Source organism: Dermacentor albipictus, chromosome 1 (genome assembly GCF_038994185.2).
Source record: "Dermacentor albipictus isolate Rhodes 1998 colony chromosome 1, USDA_Dalb.pri_finalv2, whole genome shotgun sequence".
Lineage (NCBI taxonomy): Eukaryota > Metazoa > Arthropoda > Arachnida > Ixodida > Ixodidae > Dermacentor > Dermacentor albipictus.
In genome coordinates this window covers 412,882,660-412,899,867 of record NC_091821.1, presented here as the reverse complement: position 1 = coordinate 412,899,867, position 17,208 = coordinate 412,882,660, and the positions used below count along the sequence as shown (strand labels likewise).

The 17,208-nt window shown below is 43.5% G+C and overlaps 2 protein-coding genes across 13 annotated transcripts in view; one reads left to right on the top strand and one right to left on the bottom strand.

Annotated features, from left to right (window-relative positions):
* Positions 1–6,849, bottom strand: part of LOC135913055 (rootletin-like) — a 308,691-nt gene extending 301,842 nt beyond the window's left edge. For all 11 annotated transcript variants that reach the window (XM_065445705.1, XM_065445709.1, XM_065445717.1 and 8 more), the window contains exon 1: positions 6,680–6,849. In XM_065445705.1, coding sequence (XP_065301777.1) covers positions 6,680–6,724 — 45 coding nt within the window. In that variant the 5' untranslated portion in view covers positions 6,725–6,849. The remainder of the gene's footprint in view (positions 1–6,679) is intronic.
* Positions 6,850–7,041: 192 nt separating this feature from the next.
* Positions 7,042–17,208, top strand: part of LOC135913053 (general transcription factor 3C polypeptide 4-like) — a 60,167-nt gene continuing 50,000 nt past the window's right edge. Inside the window, exons 1-3 of one of the 2 annotated variants that reach the window (XM_065445702.1) lie at positions 7,042–7,301; positions 8,541–8,670; positions 14,297–14,414. In XM_065445702.1, coding sequence (XP_065301774.1) covers positions 7,179–7,301; positions 8,541–8,670; positions 14,297–14,414 — 371 coding nt within the window. In that variant the 5' untranslated portion in view covers positions 7,042–7,178. Of the gene's footprint in view, positions 7,302–8,540; positions 8,671–13,349; positions 13,474–14,296; positions 14,415–17,208 lie in introns of those variants that run through there. The other variant, XM_065445703.2, reaches the window with a different exon arrangement.

The window sequence follows — 17,208 nt, the reverse complement described above, 5'->3', positions numbered from 1 at the left end:
CTGAGATATCTGCCGTCGATCTTTCCTCCCAAGCCTTTCCAGTTTAATAGCGTGAATTCTTCTAAGCACGCAGTGAATAGCTTTGGAGAAATTGTCTCCCTGTCTGACCCTTTTCTCTATAGGTATCTCCCTGCTTTTCTTGTGTAGAATTAAGGTAGCTGTAGAACCTCTGTAGATATTCTTACGCGAAGGACGAGTCAGTAAGACGAGAAACTATTTACAGAATATATTTACAGCAACGGTTGCAGCGCTGACCGGTTAGATTGACAGCGCGAGCCCAGTTCGTTCTTCCTCCTCTTTTCTGGGGTGATGGCGCCTACGCGCCTCGTTCAAACAAACAAATACCACATGCATGTAGCAATATTTTCCAAGCTTTTTACGTAAGCGTTCTGTACTCCTTGATTACATAGTGCCTCTATGATTGCTGGTATCTCTACTGAATCAAAAGCATTTTCGTAATCTATATAAGCCACATAGAGAGGCTTATTGTACTCTGCAGATTTCGCGATAACCTGATTGATGACATGGATGTGATCCATTGTAAAGTATCTCTTCCTGAAGCCAGCCTGTTCCCTTGGTTGTCACAATCTAGTGTTGCCCTTATTCTATTGGATATTATTTTGGTAAATATTTTATAAAATACTGGGAGCAAGCTAATGGTCCCATAATTTTTTCAATTCTTTAACGTCTCCTCTTTTGTGGATTAGTATAATGTCTGCATTCTTCCAGTTTTCTGGGACCTTTGCAGTCGATAGACACTTCGTATAAAGATCCGCCAGTTTTCCAAGCATTATGTCTTCTCCATCTTTGATTAAATCAACTGTTATTCCACCTTCTCCTCCCGCTCTTCATCGTTTCATGTTTTGCAGGGCCCTTCTGACCTCATCGCTAGTTGTAGGAGAGTTTTTGTATCCTGTTCACTACTGTTTCTAATTGAAGTATCGTGACTCCTCTGGGTACTGTATACAGGCCCGCTTAGAATTTTTCCCCTGCTTTTACTGTATCTTCGAGATTGCTGATGATATTATCCTTCTTATCTTTTAGTCCATACATCATGGTTTGTCCTATGCCAGGTTTCTTTTCTACTGATTTCAGGCTGCGTTCATTTCTTACTGCTTCTTCAGTCTTTCTCATGTTATAGTTTCGAATATCAGTTATTTTCGCCTTGTTGATCAGTTTTGACAGTTCCGCGAATTGCGTAACGCTGTGCGGCCGCCAGTCCCATACAACCGCGTAGAGCGCAGGACTCTACGATTCTAGACGTACTGCGCTCACCGCGAAAGGTTAGAAAAACACCCACATAAGCACAACAGAGAAGTGGCTACGTGAGGCGGTTCCACCGATAACTGTAGAAGCGTCATTCAAAACAAGTTTTGTTCTCCACTTCCGGCGTCGTTTTCCCTACTTCCTTTTTAAATAAAAAGATGTTGATCCATAAATATTCTCATAAACAATGGTTAACGTTCTTATTATTCACTTTTGCTTGCAGTTTGGTTGTTGCCTTGACTCTCTCCCTTAGTAGATCGCTTAATTTCTCAACTCCTTGCGATTTTTGTTTCCAGTTGTCAATTTTGCACGAAAAGTGCTATACAATTAGGGAAAAACAGACGAGGTAACGGGCGACAGCCATCTTGCTTATGGGTTTAAGGGTTATTGCAGGGTTTCATGATGGACGCTCTTTCACATTATTTTATTTCCCACCTTATCTAACCCATATCACGTGTATATGGTTCCGGGCATCTGCCAGCGTCGCGGCGAGCTGTAACTCAAGGAAATAATGAAGCAAAGGGAAAAGTTAAACGCAACTGACGTTTTCTCCGGCCGCAACTCGTTCCATGAGAGTACAGAGCAGCTGAGTAACAGCCGCATCCCTCTCCTGGTCCCAGGATCAGCCTAGACAAAGAAGGTTGAACTAACAAAAGCAACAGCTATGCGCGTGACGGTTGAATAGATGCTGACAACTGAAGCATCTCGAGTTAATCGCGCGGACGCAGAATCTATGAGAAAACTGTCCTTCACATTACAAGAGATGCCGATAACTACCACCATCTAAAAGGAGTGAAAAAGGCAGCATAATGCTGACCGATGAATAGCTGCCAAGTCTCAACATTGATCTGGCGGCGCTTTAGGAATGTGTGAGGAGTGGTGGCGTGGGTGCACATGGGGAGGGGGGGGGGGGTATGCCACTTGATTTCGGCGGGGGGGCCCGGGCCCCCCCGGGCCCCCCCCCTGGGTACGTGCCTGTCAGGGTCCCCTGTGAATAATTGACCTAGATAAACATACTCCTTCACAGACTCAAGAGGCTGACTGGTGATCTTGAACTCGTTTCCTTGCAAGGTTATCGGACATTATCTTTGTCTTCTGCATATTAATCTTCAACCCCACCTTTACACTTTCTCTGTTAAGGTCCTTAATCATTTGTTGTAAATTGTCGCTAGTGCTGTTGAACAGGATATTGTCATCTGCAAACCAAAGGTTGCCGAGATATTTGCCATTGATCCTGACTTCTAAGCCTTCCCAGTTTAACAAGCTTGAATACTTCTTCCAAGCACGCAGTGAATAGCATTGTAGAGATTCTGTCACCACGTCTGAGCTCTTTCTTTATCAGTATTTTCCTACTTTTCTTGTGGAGAATTAGGGTAGCCGTGGAATCTCTGCAGATACTTTTTTAAAGATATTTACGTAAGCGTCCTGTGCTCCTTGATTATGTAATGCCTCTATGACTGCTGGTATCTCTACTAAATCAAATGACTTTTCGTGATCAATGAAAGCCATATAGAGGGTTTGATTGTACTCTACAGATTTCTCGATTACCTGATTGATGACATGGATGTGATCAATTGTAGAATATCCTTCCCTGCAGCCAGCCTGTTCTCTTGGTTGACTGAACTCAAGTGTTGCTATTACTCTATTGAAAATTATCTTGGTGAATATTTTGCACAATTTTGAAAGCAAGCTAAATGACATAATTTTTTAATTCTTGAAAATTTCCCTTTTTGTGGATTAGTATAATGTTGGCATTCTTCCAGTTCTCTGGAACCTCTGAGGTCGTGAGACAGAAGACTAGACAGAGGGCTACAACTATCTTTTGCAATAATTGGGACAATTCCACTTGTGGGTGCCAATCACGGAGCTTGTTACTGTTTACATTATTTCAGTCTGAGCTGATAGTTTAGAAAATTTGCATGCACTAAATGATGATGGCTAAATGAGAATGATGGCTTCACTATTAGTGAAGCACACCGCTAAAAAAGAAAATTGGCTCTGCAAATTGTTTCACGTCCTCATAAACTGATTAAATTTAGATTTTTACTGGTAGTAATAATATCATAGTAATTGAAATTAATTATGCTTGACAAGCATGGTAAGCTAATATCCTTTCATGAGGTGCTGCATTAATTAAAGGTGTCTCACTGTTTGCTTCACAAGCAAAGCTCTGCACAACGAGCATACCTGGACGATGTGACACCATTTAACCTTGAATATGCTGCTAGTCGCAGAGACATAGCTTGTGTGGTGTCAACTAAGTACATAAATCAAATAAATCTGCTGCATCAGCAGTCTTTCTGTACATCACAGAGGTAGTAAGTGATACCAAGAAGGTAGAAAGCCAAGATTTTATATCTGTCACATGCACACTTTTAAAAGTCACTGAAACCTGCAAGCTCCATCGACTCCATTCTGTGAACTGTTGTTAGATGGGGCCAACAAGGCTTGACAATTTCAATGGTTTTTGAAAAATGTGTGTCTGGCTGGCCCAAAATCTCCTCTGCAATGATTCATTTACCAAACTAGACAATTTTAACACCTTGACCAAGGTTACAATCATATCTTAGAACTGTTTTACCAGTTTTGTATAACGACGACTTGTTTGTTAATGTTCAGTCTAGGCCCCAGAAAAATCTATACGAAATAGCATGTACTGTGGCTTCCAGGCTCTATAGGTCAACAAGAATTCCTTATGCACATCACGCCAGCTACGAAGACAAATACAAAATTTCTGACTTAAGCTTCAACCAATTTCTTAATATGCTTCACAACTACGCATCACTACATACTGTGCATGTGCAATCTCAGGTGGAGAAGATTTGCCACTGAAAATAACTATAATGGCTCAGGAAACTTCGCCATAAACTTCAGGTAAGTGCAGAAATTGATTTACCACTGTCAGACACGTTTTTCTGAAACTTCCCAAAATAAGGAATGCGAACATGGGGAGGTTCCAGGTTCAGAATTTGACCACAAATGTAGTGGCACAAACTTCTGAATGACGTCTGGGCTATATAAAAAATTCACAAATAAACACAGCTCAAGGAATCTATTCGCAACGTGTTCGACAAAAAAAGTTTCCGTACAGCACATTTGGTTGAGGATAAAATGCATTGGTTCGTGCCATTGCTTCACGCTGTTAATTAATTTTGGCTTGTCTTGCCAATTGCTGGCCCTGTGGTAGGCTGACTAAGTATGATGTTGCTTCCTCATTTGATTACCAGAGTGAACTTAATTCTTTTCTTATCTATGAATCTTGTATTCAATGTAACTTTTACAGGTTTCCATTGGCAGTATCACACTGCATTTGGGCAGGTAAGTAACAAGACTCAATCAGCACTTCCTCTGGCCATGAGAACACTGACCTACTTCTTGTCACAAGAGTACTGTTCTGCCTATTCAAGGCCCTTTTCTAAGTTTATCCCTTTTAGGGATACTTCTACATGTAGCATCTAGTGTGACATCTCAATGGAGGGACGGGCATCCTAACCACTGGCTCACTCAATCAGTATTCACTGAAAGCAGTCAATCCAGAAAAAAGAAAAGGCCTCAGGTCATTCTAGCCGAACAGCCGAACATTTTCAGTGCGCCCAATAACCACGCACCAAATTACTATCAAATTCTACGACAATGAGGGTACGGATTTTCACTTCACTTATGTTCGGCGACAACCTATGAATTAAGTACAAGTTCTGTCTAAAGAACCGCACTACGCCTACCCGTTCGTGCCTTCGCACTCCAAAACACACTTCCCGAGAGACGCTGACTGCTACGGTCCCTGCCAGTGCGCCGACGTTGAAAGACGTTCACCTACGCCATGACGTACCGTAAATGAGCGATTCTACACAAACTTTTGTTTCACAGCGGTGTATTTGATCCTGCGCTCTTATTGGTTGTCGCCGATTATAGCGTTCTACACGGACTCGCGGAGTTCGAAATTCGCGCTTCGCGTCGGTGGGCGGCAGCACACGGCAGCAAGGCAGGACACAGAGCGCGGACGCGGCCGAGTAAAGGGCTGCGCTGTGCTCACGCTGAGAAAGGTCACGTCAGAACTCGGAGGCATCGGCCGACGAACGGCCCTTTGTTTGACGGGACGTCATTTGTCAGCGGCGTCAATCTTTTCCACTCTATTAAACACGAGTGTGCTGCCCTCCTCAACAGGCGGGACGGGCGCAGACGACGAATGCATGCGGCTCATCAGCACGACGAGCCACGGTTGCTTTCGACCTCCTCTTTGACGATAACGGGGAAGGATTACGCAGTATAACGGGGAAGGGTTACGCAGTACGCGCATACACTCAGTCCTTTTTTGGTTGTCGCTGCTTCAAATATACGTGCGTCAAAGGGAACACTACAAGAAGAAACAGAAGTGCGCGTTACTACGTGTATAGATAGGGATTGTTGGTGCTCGCGTACGCTGCGCCCCCCGCTTGATTATTCTTACTATAATTACTAGTATTTCTTCCGCGTTAAAGAAACGGGAAGATCGAGAAATACTTGAAACGATTCCAAAAGTGTCTTTCCCCTGCTTGCAGTCAGGATAGCGCACGATCGCGAGTGGACTTCGTAGGAAGTAATACGAAAGACAAGGCACAGGCGACGTTCGAAAAAAAAAAAAAAAATTCGGCTTGTCGCGGTGTAGTGAAACAAGACAGATGCGTCGAAAAGATGTGCGCGGTAATTATGCTTGAAAGAAGCCGCCGGGGGGGGTCGCAACAGACGCGCAACGACCTAACGCTCACGCGCCCGAGAGTCTCGACTCGGTCTGTCGGCACCAAATAACGAAGAAAAGCGGGGAAACGGAGAGCGCGGTCAGATAAGCGAACCATGAGAGGAACGTTCGAGATTGCGGGGGAGGAAGCCACGTTGGTGAGACGTGCTCTCACAAGGGACTCAATTCAGCGGTCTCCGGGAAAAAAACAAAAACAAAATATAGTGGGAGGGACTCGGCTTCGGAAGCGCTACGTGCGAGTAGAGTCGCTTGACTCCGCCGATGCGGATGTGGCAGCCGAGCGTGAGAACTGAGTCCGTTAGAAGAAACGGTGTTTACTCCCTGTCATCGCTTTCCGCGCGAACATATAGAAGCGCAAGAACTCTTGCACAGACGCTAACACGGCAACCCAAAATAGCTAGCCGACAATCTGGTCGCCACAACATGTGGCCCTGCGTATGCCGTTGGCGATCGCGGAAGACATATAAACACGAACCGCAAGAACAAGATCGACTCTTCAGGCATCTGCAGAGGCTTTGGATGTGCATGCGTCAGCATTGTCACCGTACTTTTCGAGCGGCATTAAATATATTTCTTTTCTTGCGCGGGAGAAACGAGGAAAGCTCTTGCAACACAGCCACATATGCGCGGCGGGTTATTTTAGAACGCGTCGGTTTGCAGGATGCAACGACCGCTTACCATCTCCTGGCCAGCCCGCAGCTTTTTCAGTCGTTCTTCCTCCATGCTGGACAACTGTCACACACAGAAACACACAGAATGGCACAAGAAAATGGAGTATAGTCTACGTGGGACAGTTCATTTTGTGGAGCATCTTCCCCAGCAACGGAGGGCACAAGGCAGCGGCCATGTTTTTTACTGATACGACAATGCGTCTCCCACATCACCCGCAATATTTTTTGTACAAGAAAAACTAGATACACCATAATTTTTAAATACAAAAATATTGTAGAAACATTATTTGCTAATTATATTTAAGCGTAGCAAAACAGTTGTAAAGCGAACATAATATACGAAAGTGCAAACGCGAGTTTGTAGCGCTTTATCAGCACGAAAAAATTGCGGGGAAGTTTGCTCTGTCGCACATGTGAGAGATGCCGTGCAATAGCTTTGACGGTGTTGTCTTTTGATAACCTGAATATTTAATTAGCTCAACAAAGCTGCATCCAGGGAATCTACAATGAATATATTCGAGCCCGCGTATGTGACCAATTTTGCGGGCGCCGCAAACTGCTTTTCGGCTGTCAGTTGGTCATCTCATAACAAGTTGTGCGCAATAACCAATGAAGCGATACGCGTTCTGGTGAGTTAAAGCAAATTAAATTAGTGTACAAGTCTTCAGAAGTGAAGTGCCCTTTTGTTCCGGATATTATGGCCGGAACATTTAATTCGTACGGAACGTGTGACGTGAAGAAAGCCACGACGAGCATACTGAACGTTTTACTATGGTTTTATTACACATGTCCACGGGTCGCGTCAAGCCCGCTTTACGGCTTACCATCCCGCGAGGAGATTATCGGTAGTAAGAGCGGAAGGCGGAGCGAGCCATCAGCAGGTGTTTCAAGAAAAGAATTGTGCAAAAACCATCGAAGATGATTGTCAATGTGAACGAATAGCTGGAACAAACGAAAGAACGAGCGAATGAACTAGATTCGGGTGCACGTTAAAGAACCTCTGTTGGTCAAAATTGATCCGGAGTCTCCCAGTGCGGCGTGCCCGATAATTATATCGTGGCTTTGACATGTAAAATCCCGGACTTTAATTTAATTTTAACCGTTTGGCATTTGCAAAGCGTACTTCGGGTGTATCGATTCCTTTGGCCTATGCTTAACATTCGACTTTGCTTGTTTTGACACACATGACATATTCGTGGCCATGTTCAAGATGCGCTTGTATTTTATGCGAAGCATATTACGAGGGCTCAACCCAGCTCCTCAGGCGCGGCGGTGACCATGAAATCACGTGACACCGTGACGTCACGACAGAGGAGAAGTGGCTTTGGCTCAACTCTTGCAAGACGGGCTGGGTGGGAATCGAACCAGGGTCTCCGGAGTGTGGGACGGAGACGCTACCACTGAGCCACGAGTACAACGCTTCAAAGCGGTACAAAAGCGCCTCTAGTGAATGCGGTGTTGCCTTAGAAACGCGCTGTTTCTAAGGCGTGCGTCTCTTGCTCAGGCGCACATTTCGTTGCCGCGCCGAACGCTGCTTTGCTCGACGCTCACCGCGTCCAATGCGGGGCGCGTAGTCGCTGCCCTGTAGCCCATTGTCTTACACCCCTTGGCGGGTCGACGGGAACGCTGTCGCGTTCCGCTCTTGAAGGCGAAGAAGTAATGCATGAGTTGTTTCTTCGTCTAGCCGAACCAAATATAGCCAAGCAACAGCAGTTCACCAGGCTAAACAGTGGTTCAACAACTAAAATAAAGGCTAGTATGCTTCGCATCCTGGGCTTAACCTTACCTAAGCCACAGCCATTTTTTTGCTACTTGTTTCGCTTTCTACCGCACACTATTCCCGGTTGTGTATTTCTGTCTCTTTTCAGGGTTCACCTTGTTCTCCTAGTGAGAGTGGATACCCTCTCCAGTTCAACAAGGCTCGGATACCGAATCCAGACAAACCATTTGATATCGCCACAACTCCCTATGACCGCCATCTTGAGCACCTAGACGTTGGTACATGCCTGTGAAATGTGTAGCACTGTTCTATGTGGTTTTGCATTGCGGTGGCAAACTGGGCAAGCTGGTAATGACCATTGAAATGAGTAATGAAATCTTGTGCACATAGTAAGCGTCGAGAAATCTATAAGATGAGGTGTGATAAGCAACTCGACCAAAGGCATAATGACCTGCAGTGAAGTATCATTCCTACAGCCTTTGTTTCAATTGGTTTTTAAAAGCAGTACTGACATAAAAATCCTCTCATTTCATTTTTCTTTAGTTAAATGTTAACTCCATAATTAGTGCAAAACCTCAGTTCTAGAGTGCAACGAATAATTATATTGCCTTTTAGTGGGACCAGTTCAAAATGCACACTGAGCACAGCATGGCTTCAGAAGTGAAACTGGAAGCTTTGTATGTCATGTGACACAAAGTGGTGTAATGTTGTATTCATAAACTACTGACATGCATATTAGTGTGCTGGACAATTAGTGTGTCGCATCCATCAATTACAAAAAAAACGTTTTGTGCAAAGATTTCAAGGTTGTAAGCAAGCCTAAAAAACTGTGTGGCAGCATCCATGGAACTCGACATACAAAGAATTAGATGCTGGGCATTACAGGGTCAAGCCCAAACGTAGTATTAGGATGATTCGATTCTAGGCACAGCAGATACACTGAAGTCATTTTTTCCTGCCTGACTAGGAACGTCTGGGTTACATATATATATAGGTTGTTTTCTGATATCGATTGGTGGCCTACATCTTGTAGAGATTGGGTTATATGAACATGGGAATAGCCAGCAGTATCCACAGATTACACTTCTGCAGTAGTAAAATGACATCTAAATCTTACTGTGAGCGGGCACTTGGTAGACGCAGTGAAGACGTGAAAGTGAGAAAAAAATGTGACAGTGACAAACTTGCGGAGAAATCCCTTTATTGTAATTTTAAATGTGCCTTTACTCTATGCTTCCTTTGAGGAGCCTAATGTGTTGCAAATAAATATTTGTAGACTGAAGGACCACAGAAAACAATGAATTTTCAGGCAGTTTATGAATGCAATAAGTAAAACTACACTGGCTATGTTGTTCACGTATGCTAGTACAGGCTGGAAATGCACATGCCGGGCAGCTTGCCCAGGCTGTGAAAATATTCAGCTTTTCAGACTCCATGGTCAGGAAACTTTTGACAAGGACAGTGCATTTAAATGAATGACCAGATATGTTAGAGACCCTCTAAAATTTCAAGTTAATGTCTGCCTTACTAGATGTTTTACAAACTTTCAGCATAATTATGTGGCAATGTGTGTGACTAAAAGAAAAGTTGAGCCATTTCATTTTTCAAGTCGGACGTGAAAACACAAAGTGAGGTATTTGCATAAAGAAGACTGCATAGTTTCATCCTTGGACAGGAAATGGTCTGAAAGTATTTTTATGACATTTCTACTACACAAGCTTAAGCACAGCTATTTCTTCTTGGAAAAAATTCAATTCATGAGGGGTCAACAATGACATTAAAGTCAAGTTGACTGTAATCAAACGCATTTCATGTGGATGACATGCATCGGATTAAATCGCAGCAGTTATTATGTTCTAATTTGTGAAGGTTCTGGAGATTTCTGGATACGGTACCTTAAATGGAGCTAACTTAAAGGGGCCCTAAAACACTTTTTGAACATAGTAAGAAAATGTTGGTCTGTACAAGAGGGCTCCTGTGAACACATGAGCCAAATATTATTGCATTATATGCAGCAGGGCATTCACAATCTCATGTTGAAAACATAGAAAAATCTCTCGCTGTCACTTCAGCACTGTTGTCACAAGCAGTTGGACCTACCAACAGCTACTGACTGATTTCGTGATTGCGAGAACATTATCAGCACTACGTCGTCATCATCAGCCTATTTTATGTCCACTGCAGGACGAAGGCCTCTCGCTGCAATCTCCAATTACCCCTGTCCAGCGCCAACCGGTTTCAACTAGCACCCATCAATTTCCTAATTTCATCACCCCACTTAGTCTTCCCCCGTCCTTCACTACTCTTCCCTTCTCTTGGCACCCGTTCTGTAACCCTAATGGTCCACCGATCATCTAACCTACGCATTACGTGACCTGCCCAGCTCCATTTTTCCTCTTAATGTCAATTAGAATATCGACTATCCCTGTTTGCTTTCTGATCCACACCGTTCTCTTCCTGTCTCTTGACGTTATGCCTAACATTCTTCGTTTCATCGCTCTTTTTGTGGTCCTTAACTTGTTTTCGAGCTTCTTTGTCAGTATCCTCAAGTTTCTTCCCCATATGTCAGCACCGGTAGAATGCATTAATTGTACACCTTTCTTTTTAATGAAGATGGTAAGCTTCCAGTCAGGACCTGACAATGTCTGCTGAACGCGCTCTAACCCATTTTTGTTCTTTTGTAAATTTCCTTCTCATGATCAGGGTCCCCTGTGAGCAATTGACCTAGGCAAACATACTCCTTCACAGACTAGACTTTAGAGGCTGAATGGGAATCATACTTAATCATAATTTTAAGGCCCTCAATCATTTGTTGTAACTCGTCCCCAGTGTTGCTGAACAGGACAATGTCATCTTGCAAATCGAAGGTTTCTGAGATATTCGCCATTGATCCTTCTAAGCCTTCCCAGTTTAATAGCCTGAGTACTCCTTCAAAGCACACAGTGAGTAGCGTTGGAGAGATTGTGTGACCTTGTCTGACCCCTTTCTTCAAAGGTATGTTTCTAGTTTTCTTGTGGAGAATTAAGGTAGCTGTGGAATCTCTGTAGATACTTTCCTAGATATTTACGTAAGCGTGCTGTACTAATTGATAACATAACGCCTCTGTCACTGCTGGTATCTCGACTGAATCAAATGCCTTTTCGTAATCTATGAAAGCCATATAGAGAGGCTGATTGTACTCTGCCGATTTCTTGATAACCTCATTGACGACATAGATGTGATCCATTGTAGACTATCCCTTCCTGAAGCCAGCCTGTTCCCTTGGTTGGCTTAAGTCCAGTGTTGCCCTTATTCTATTGGAGATTATTTTGGTAAATGTTTTATATCATGCTGTGACGAAGCTAATGGGCCTATAATTTTTCAATTCATTAACATCTCCCTTTTTGTGGATTAGTATAATGTTTGCATTCTTCCATTTTTCTGGGACCCTTGCAGTCAATAGACACTTTGTATAGAAAGCCGCCAGTTTTCCAAACATTATGTCTCCTCCATCTTTGATTAAATTGACTGTTATTCCATCTTCTCTTGCCTCTCTTCCTCATTTCATGTCTTGCAAGGCTTTTCTGACCTCATCGCTAGCTATAGGAGGAGTTTCTGTATCCTGTTCATTACTGTTTCTAATGGAGGTATCCTGGCTCCTCTGGGTATTTTACAGGTCAGTGTAGAATTCTTCTGCTGCTTTTACTATATCTTCGAGATGGCTGATGATATTACCCTGTCCATCCTTCAGTGCATACATCTTGGTTTGTCTTATGCCAAGTTTCCTTCTCACTGATTTCAGGCTGTGTCCATTTTTTACGGCTTCTTCAGTCTTTCTCACGTTATAGTTTCGAATATCACTTATTTTCGCATTGTTGATCAGTTTTGACAGTTCTGCGAATTCGATCTTCTTTAGTTGGACACTTTCATTTTTTGTCGTTTCTTTATTAGGTCCTTAGTTACTTGAGAGAGCTTGCCTACTGTTTGCTTTGGTGCCTTGCTTCCCACTTCAATTGCTGCCTCTGAAACCAGCCTAGTTACGGTTTCATTCATTACCTCTATGTCATCATTATCTCTGTTTTAAGCTTGCAAATTGCAAATTTGTTTGCAAGTACCAGCCTGAATTGGTCTGCTTTTACCCTTACTGCATCTAGGTTGGCCTGTTTCTTTTCGAGCAATTTTGCTCTTTCTCTCTTCAAATTGAGGTAAATCCTAATCCTCACTAACCTATGATCATTGCACTTTGGCCTACCTGACACTTCTACATCCTGCATTATGCTGGGATCGGCAGAAAGTATAAAAGCAATTTCATTTCTTGTTTCGCCATCAGGGTTTTTCCAGGTCCACTTTCTGTTGCTACGCTTCCTGAAAATTGTGTTCATTATTCGCAGTTTATTCCTTTCTGTGAATTCTATTAGCATCTGTCCTCTAGCGTTCCCAGAATCCATGCCATAGTTGTCAATTGCTTGTTCACCAGCCTGCATTTTCCCACTTTTGCATTAGTCGCCCATGACTACAGTATCCTGAGTTTGTATTTTTCGCATAGCTAATTCAACATCTTTATAAAGCTGTTTTATTTCTTCATAATCGTGACTGGAGGTTAGAGCGTAGGTTTTGTAATACCTTTATTCTATACTTCCTATTCAGCTTTATTACAACTACTGCTACCCTCTCATTAATGCTGTAGAATTCGTCAGCGTTGGCTGCTATGTCCTTATAGATTAGGAATCCTACTCCTAACTGCTTCTTATCTGGTAGTCCTCTATAGCAGATGACGTGGCCATTTGTCAGCACTGTATAAGCTTCACTAGTTCTTCTAACCTGACTAAGGCCAATGATATCCCAAACAATGCCTGATAGTGCCTCAAAGAGTCCTGCTAGGCTAGCTTCACTCTAGAGGGTCCGGGTTGCAAGGGTCAGTTTCCATTGGCAGCCTGTCCGGTTCTAGAGATTCTTAGTACCCTCTGCTGCATTACAGGTCTGGCCACTGCCTTGGTCAGGTGCTCTGCAGCTGCTGTGGACTGATGGACATTGGGTAATTGAATGAGTCATTTGGGAGCGAGTGGCTGAATACTGCACCAGGGAGGCCAATTCCTGTTCTGGTGAGGGAGTGTCTTATTGAAGCTTAGTGGGTCTTCCTAATTTGGTAGTACCTGGATTAGTATAACCCCACTTGCTCTCTGCATTTTTGCCAGTGCTAGGCGCCACTCCAAGCCTGGAGATGTAGCGTACCATAATTGCTATAATTGTATAGCAATTATAGTACAATTACAATTGTAATTGCTATAATTGTATAGTAATACATAATTGCTAATTTTGAGATAAATAAATGAAAAAGAAATATATTTCTGCAACCTCAAAAAAATAGAAAAATCATTTCATCTTTGCACTGCAAGGCTACGCTCGACAGTTGCACATAGCTTCATCTGGTGCACGTGGCCTCTGAGATAGCATTGGTGTGCTGTGCAGCGTAGTCTGTCGCAGCCACCACAGGGTGCTACAATGAGCCCTTTCACCACCGAGAGATTCCACGTTTAGGTGGGGCATTGCCCCCTTGGCTTCTCCCCTGTGCAGCTTCCAGCGTGCTAGTGTGGAGGAAAAGAGAGAGAAATCCACCTATTGATGCAATAACTGTACTTGAAAAATTCGAAAAATTTTTATGCCATAAGATTTGCGAGATGACATCCTTTATTAGTGACGCTATTCTATGATTAGTTATAAAGTGTTTCAGGGCCCCTTTAGTGCTTATTTCTCTCGAAGCATTCAACATTTGCTTTTTACAGTTGGTGCTCGTTAAAGCTAAGCCACTTAATGTGTCTTCATTGTTTGGGTTAAGCTTGACAGTGGCTGTACATTAGCACTTATGGAGCACTTCTATGTGACATGCTTGGCCACATTAAAGACTTTCCGCATGTATGTTTGCAGATGATCGGCACTCACTGATGCTGGACATCACGCTTTCACCTGACAGCGCCAATGCCGTCCTGCACAAGACATACCATAGGGCACTGTGGTCTCCAATGCATTTGGGTGGCAAGAACCGGCAAGCAGGCTTCAGATATTCACTTTACTTCAGGCTTTTGTCCAATGCTTGGAAACGCTATCAAAATAACATGCGTATTGCCTGAGCTTGTTCTGCTTAGTGCCTTTTTCTAGGATGCTTATCAAATGCATGTTGTAGTGCCCATACATGCACTTCCATTTTCAGTGGTTAGAGTTGTGCACTTGACTGCAATAACAATCAAAGCTTAAGGGGCATGTAGACAATCTTGAGTGGATGAGCATGTGCACATATGACATGCATGTGTACAGAAAAAAATTGACTGGCCTTGCCATTTTTCGACAGAATAAAGATGCATACTTTGTTTAGCCTTTTCCTAATTAATGGTGACTGAAATTGAGTTGCCAGTAAGCAGCTGTGTATGCTTGGCATTAATGAATCACTTGCTGCTCTGCAGCTTATATGCTCAGTCGATTTAACTTTTTGCGTCAGGAAATGTGCTGTGTGTAGTATGCAGTATGTATGCAATGTCGAGGGTGGAAGTGGTGTGGTAGATCAGGAAATTTGCAGCCATCGGATGGATTTGACTGGTGCCAAACTGAGGCAGTTGGAGGTCACTGGAGAGGCATTGTCGTGGTGTCATAACTATGAAGGTGATGGTTTCAGGCAACATGGCATTCTTACTGGAAATGTATAGTCAGTATTTCTGTAGATAGTGAAAGAAGTTGCAGCCGCAATTTTTTTCATGTTGATTGCATTTGTGCTACTTTAGGATGTATACGTCTCCTACGCTTCAAGAAACAACACACAAACATATGTGGAAGGGGGCTAAAAGAACAATGAAGGCAAATACCTAATAAGTCAAGCTAAAGTGCTCGAGAATGTCTGAGGTGTCAGTATTATCTCAAAGAGAGCTTTAGTAATAGAGAAACTGAGGAAAATGCCAGACACGATTAGAGACTCCCCTAGGACATTTAAGTACTAGCATGATGACGGGGGCACTCCTCATTATAATTCTATCGCTAGTACTAGACCACTCGTAATAGAAAGAAAATGCTACTTGTCCTGTTCTATTTGATTTTTTGGAAAAGGCACTCATTGATGTTACCCTTGACAACAATGTGAGCAGTCGAAGGGTTTCGTTTTCTCCACATTGCACTGCCGAAGCTTTTGCATTTCAGAAGTTTCATTATCGCATAGTGCCTCGCTGGTTTTTTCTGGCACGTGAAACGCACACAAACTGCAAGTAGCAGAGACTGCTGCATCCACGTGAGGTTGTGGGATTCCCAACAGTCCACTCCACTTGACCAAAAGCAGCTGCAGTGGCAAATCCAACACTCTGTCTTGGCTCGGTTTCTCCATGGCCGCACATTTGCGTGTCACGTAGAAAACAGTTGCACTATCCATCGGGCGCCGCTTTACTCACTGGCGGCAGTGAAGGGTGGTGATGGCCTGTGCAGCGTCAACACTCCCTGCCTGGGGACAGGCGATTTGAATTGCACGAATGGTATGCAGACCCTTCAGATGCAATTTTCTCGTAAACTAAATCTTTTCTTGTCACGAAAGAAGTGCTGTGAGGCTTCTGGAATGGTATTTTACTTGTTCACGTCAGCTTAGTGTTTGCCTTTAGTGTCCCTTTAAGCACTGTCGCGTCCTGCAGATACAATGAGACAATTGCATCTTGTCGCACTACTTCCTTTGTCTTTTGCTGTTGTCTTCAACCAGGGTTTCAGCTGCATAAAGGCATGTTGCCATATCATCATTGTATCATGTTTTCTGCAGAACATTTCATCGGCTGCATACCTAAATGTTCGCTTGATATAATCGTTAAGGCTGGGAGATTAATTAATCAATTGGTTGGTGTTCAACATCTTGCCCATGTTTGGGGCATGAACAAAAAGCCTGAGAAGGCTTCACTGGGTGCATTTTCCGAAACATAGCATACAGTAGTAGCAAGCTCACAGAGCACAAAGGGAAACCAAATACTATAGTAATGCAATAAAAAATGGAGGGTAACTAGCTGACAGAATGCATAAAAATCAAAATACAGAAATTGCAATAAAAAAGTTGCAGTTTCGCACGAGAGGTGAAACCATGGTTGCAATAGCGAATTAGTAGATAGCTACAAAAAGTAAGGATAGCAGTTTTATCGTCTTTGTAAACTTGTAAACATTCGCTTACTTACTAAATTGACGAGCATCGTGTCACATGCGCACAGGTATACATGAACACAGCAGAAGCTTGATGAGGGCGAGTTGGTTTTGCATACTTCATGAAAAGAGCACAACGAAGACGCAGACTAAAAGAACAATATGCCCACATCAAGCAGTGCCTTGTCCGTTGTACATGTTGTTCTTTTAATCCACGTTTTCGTTGCGCTATTTTCATCAAGTATACATGAACACACCCTACTCGATGACCACAGAACCTCACTGTCAAAATGCTAGAGTGAGGAAGCGTGGCAGCAGCAGCGAGTGAATCGACCTTTGTGCTGCCTCTTGCTTCAGCGAAAACTAAGCGTTGAAAGCACAGTGCGTACGTAGCTACCAGCTCTCGGCACACTTTTTCCACATCACAGGTTGCTTCAAAATATGGCACCCGCACAACCTCGTCGTACACAGCAGCCGCCGGAGTAGAACCCCCTCCCCTCCACCCCAAGTTCCTCCCCTACCCCCGATGCCTCGTGCATGATGGAAGATGGCGCGCTGCCACCCCACTTCTGTCCCTTGTACGCAGGAGATTGAGCTGTGATTGTTGGGTGACCCTCACACACACAGCATGTGGTGCGTGGTGACAATGTTATCGTGCTTCGACTTTATATGGAGCATCACGGAAA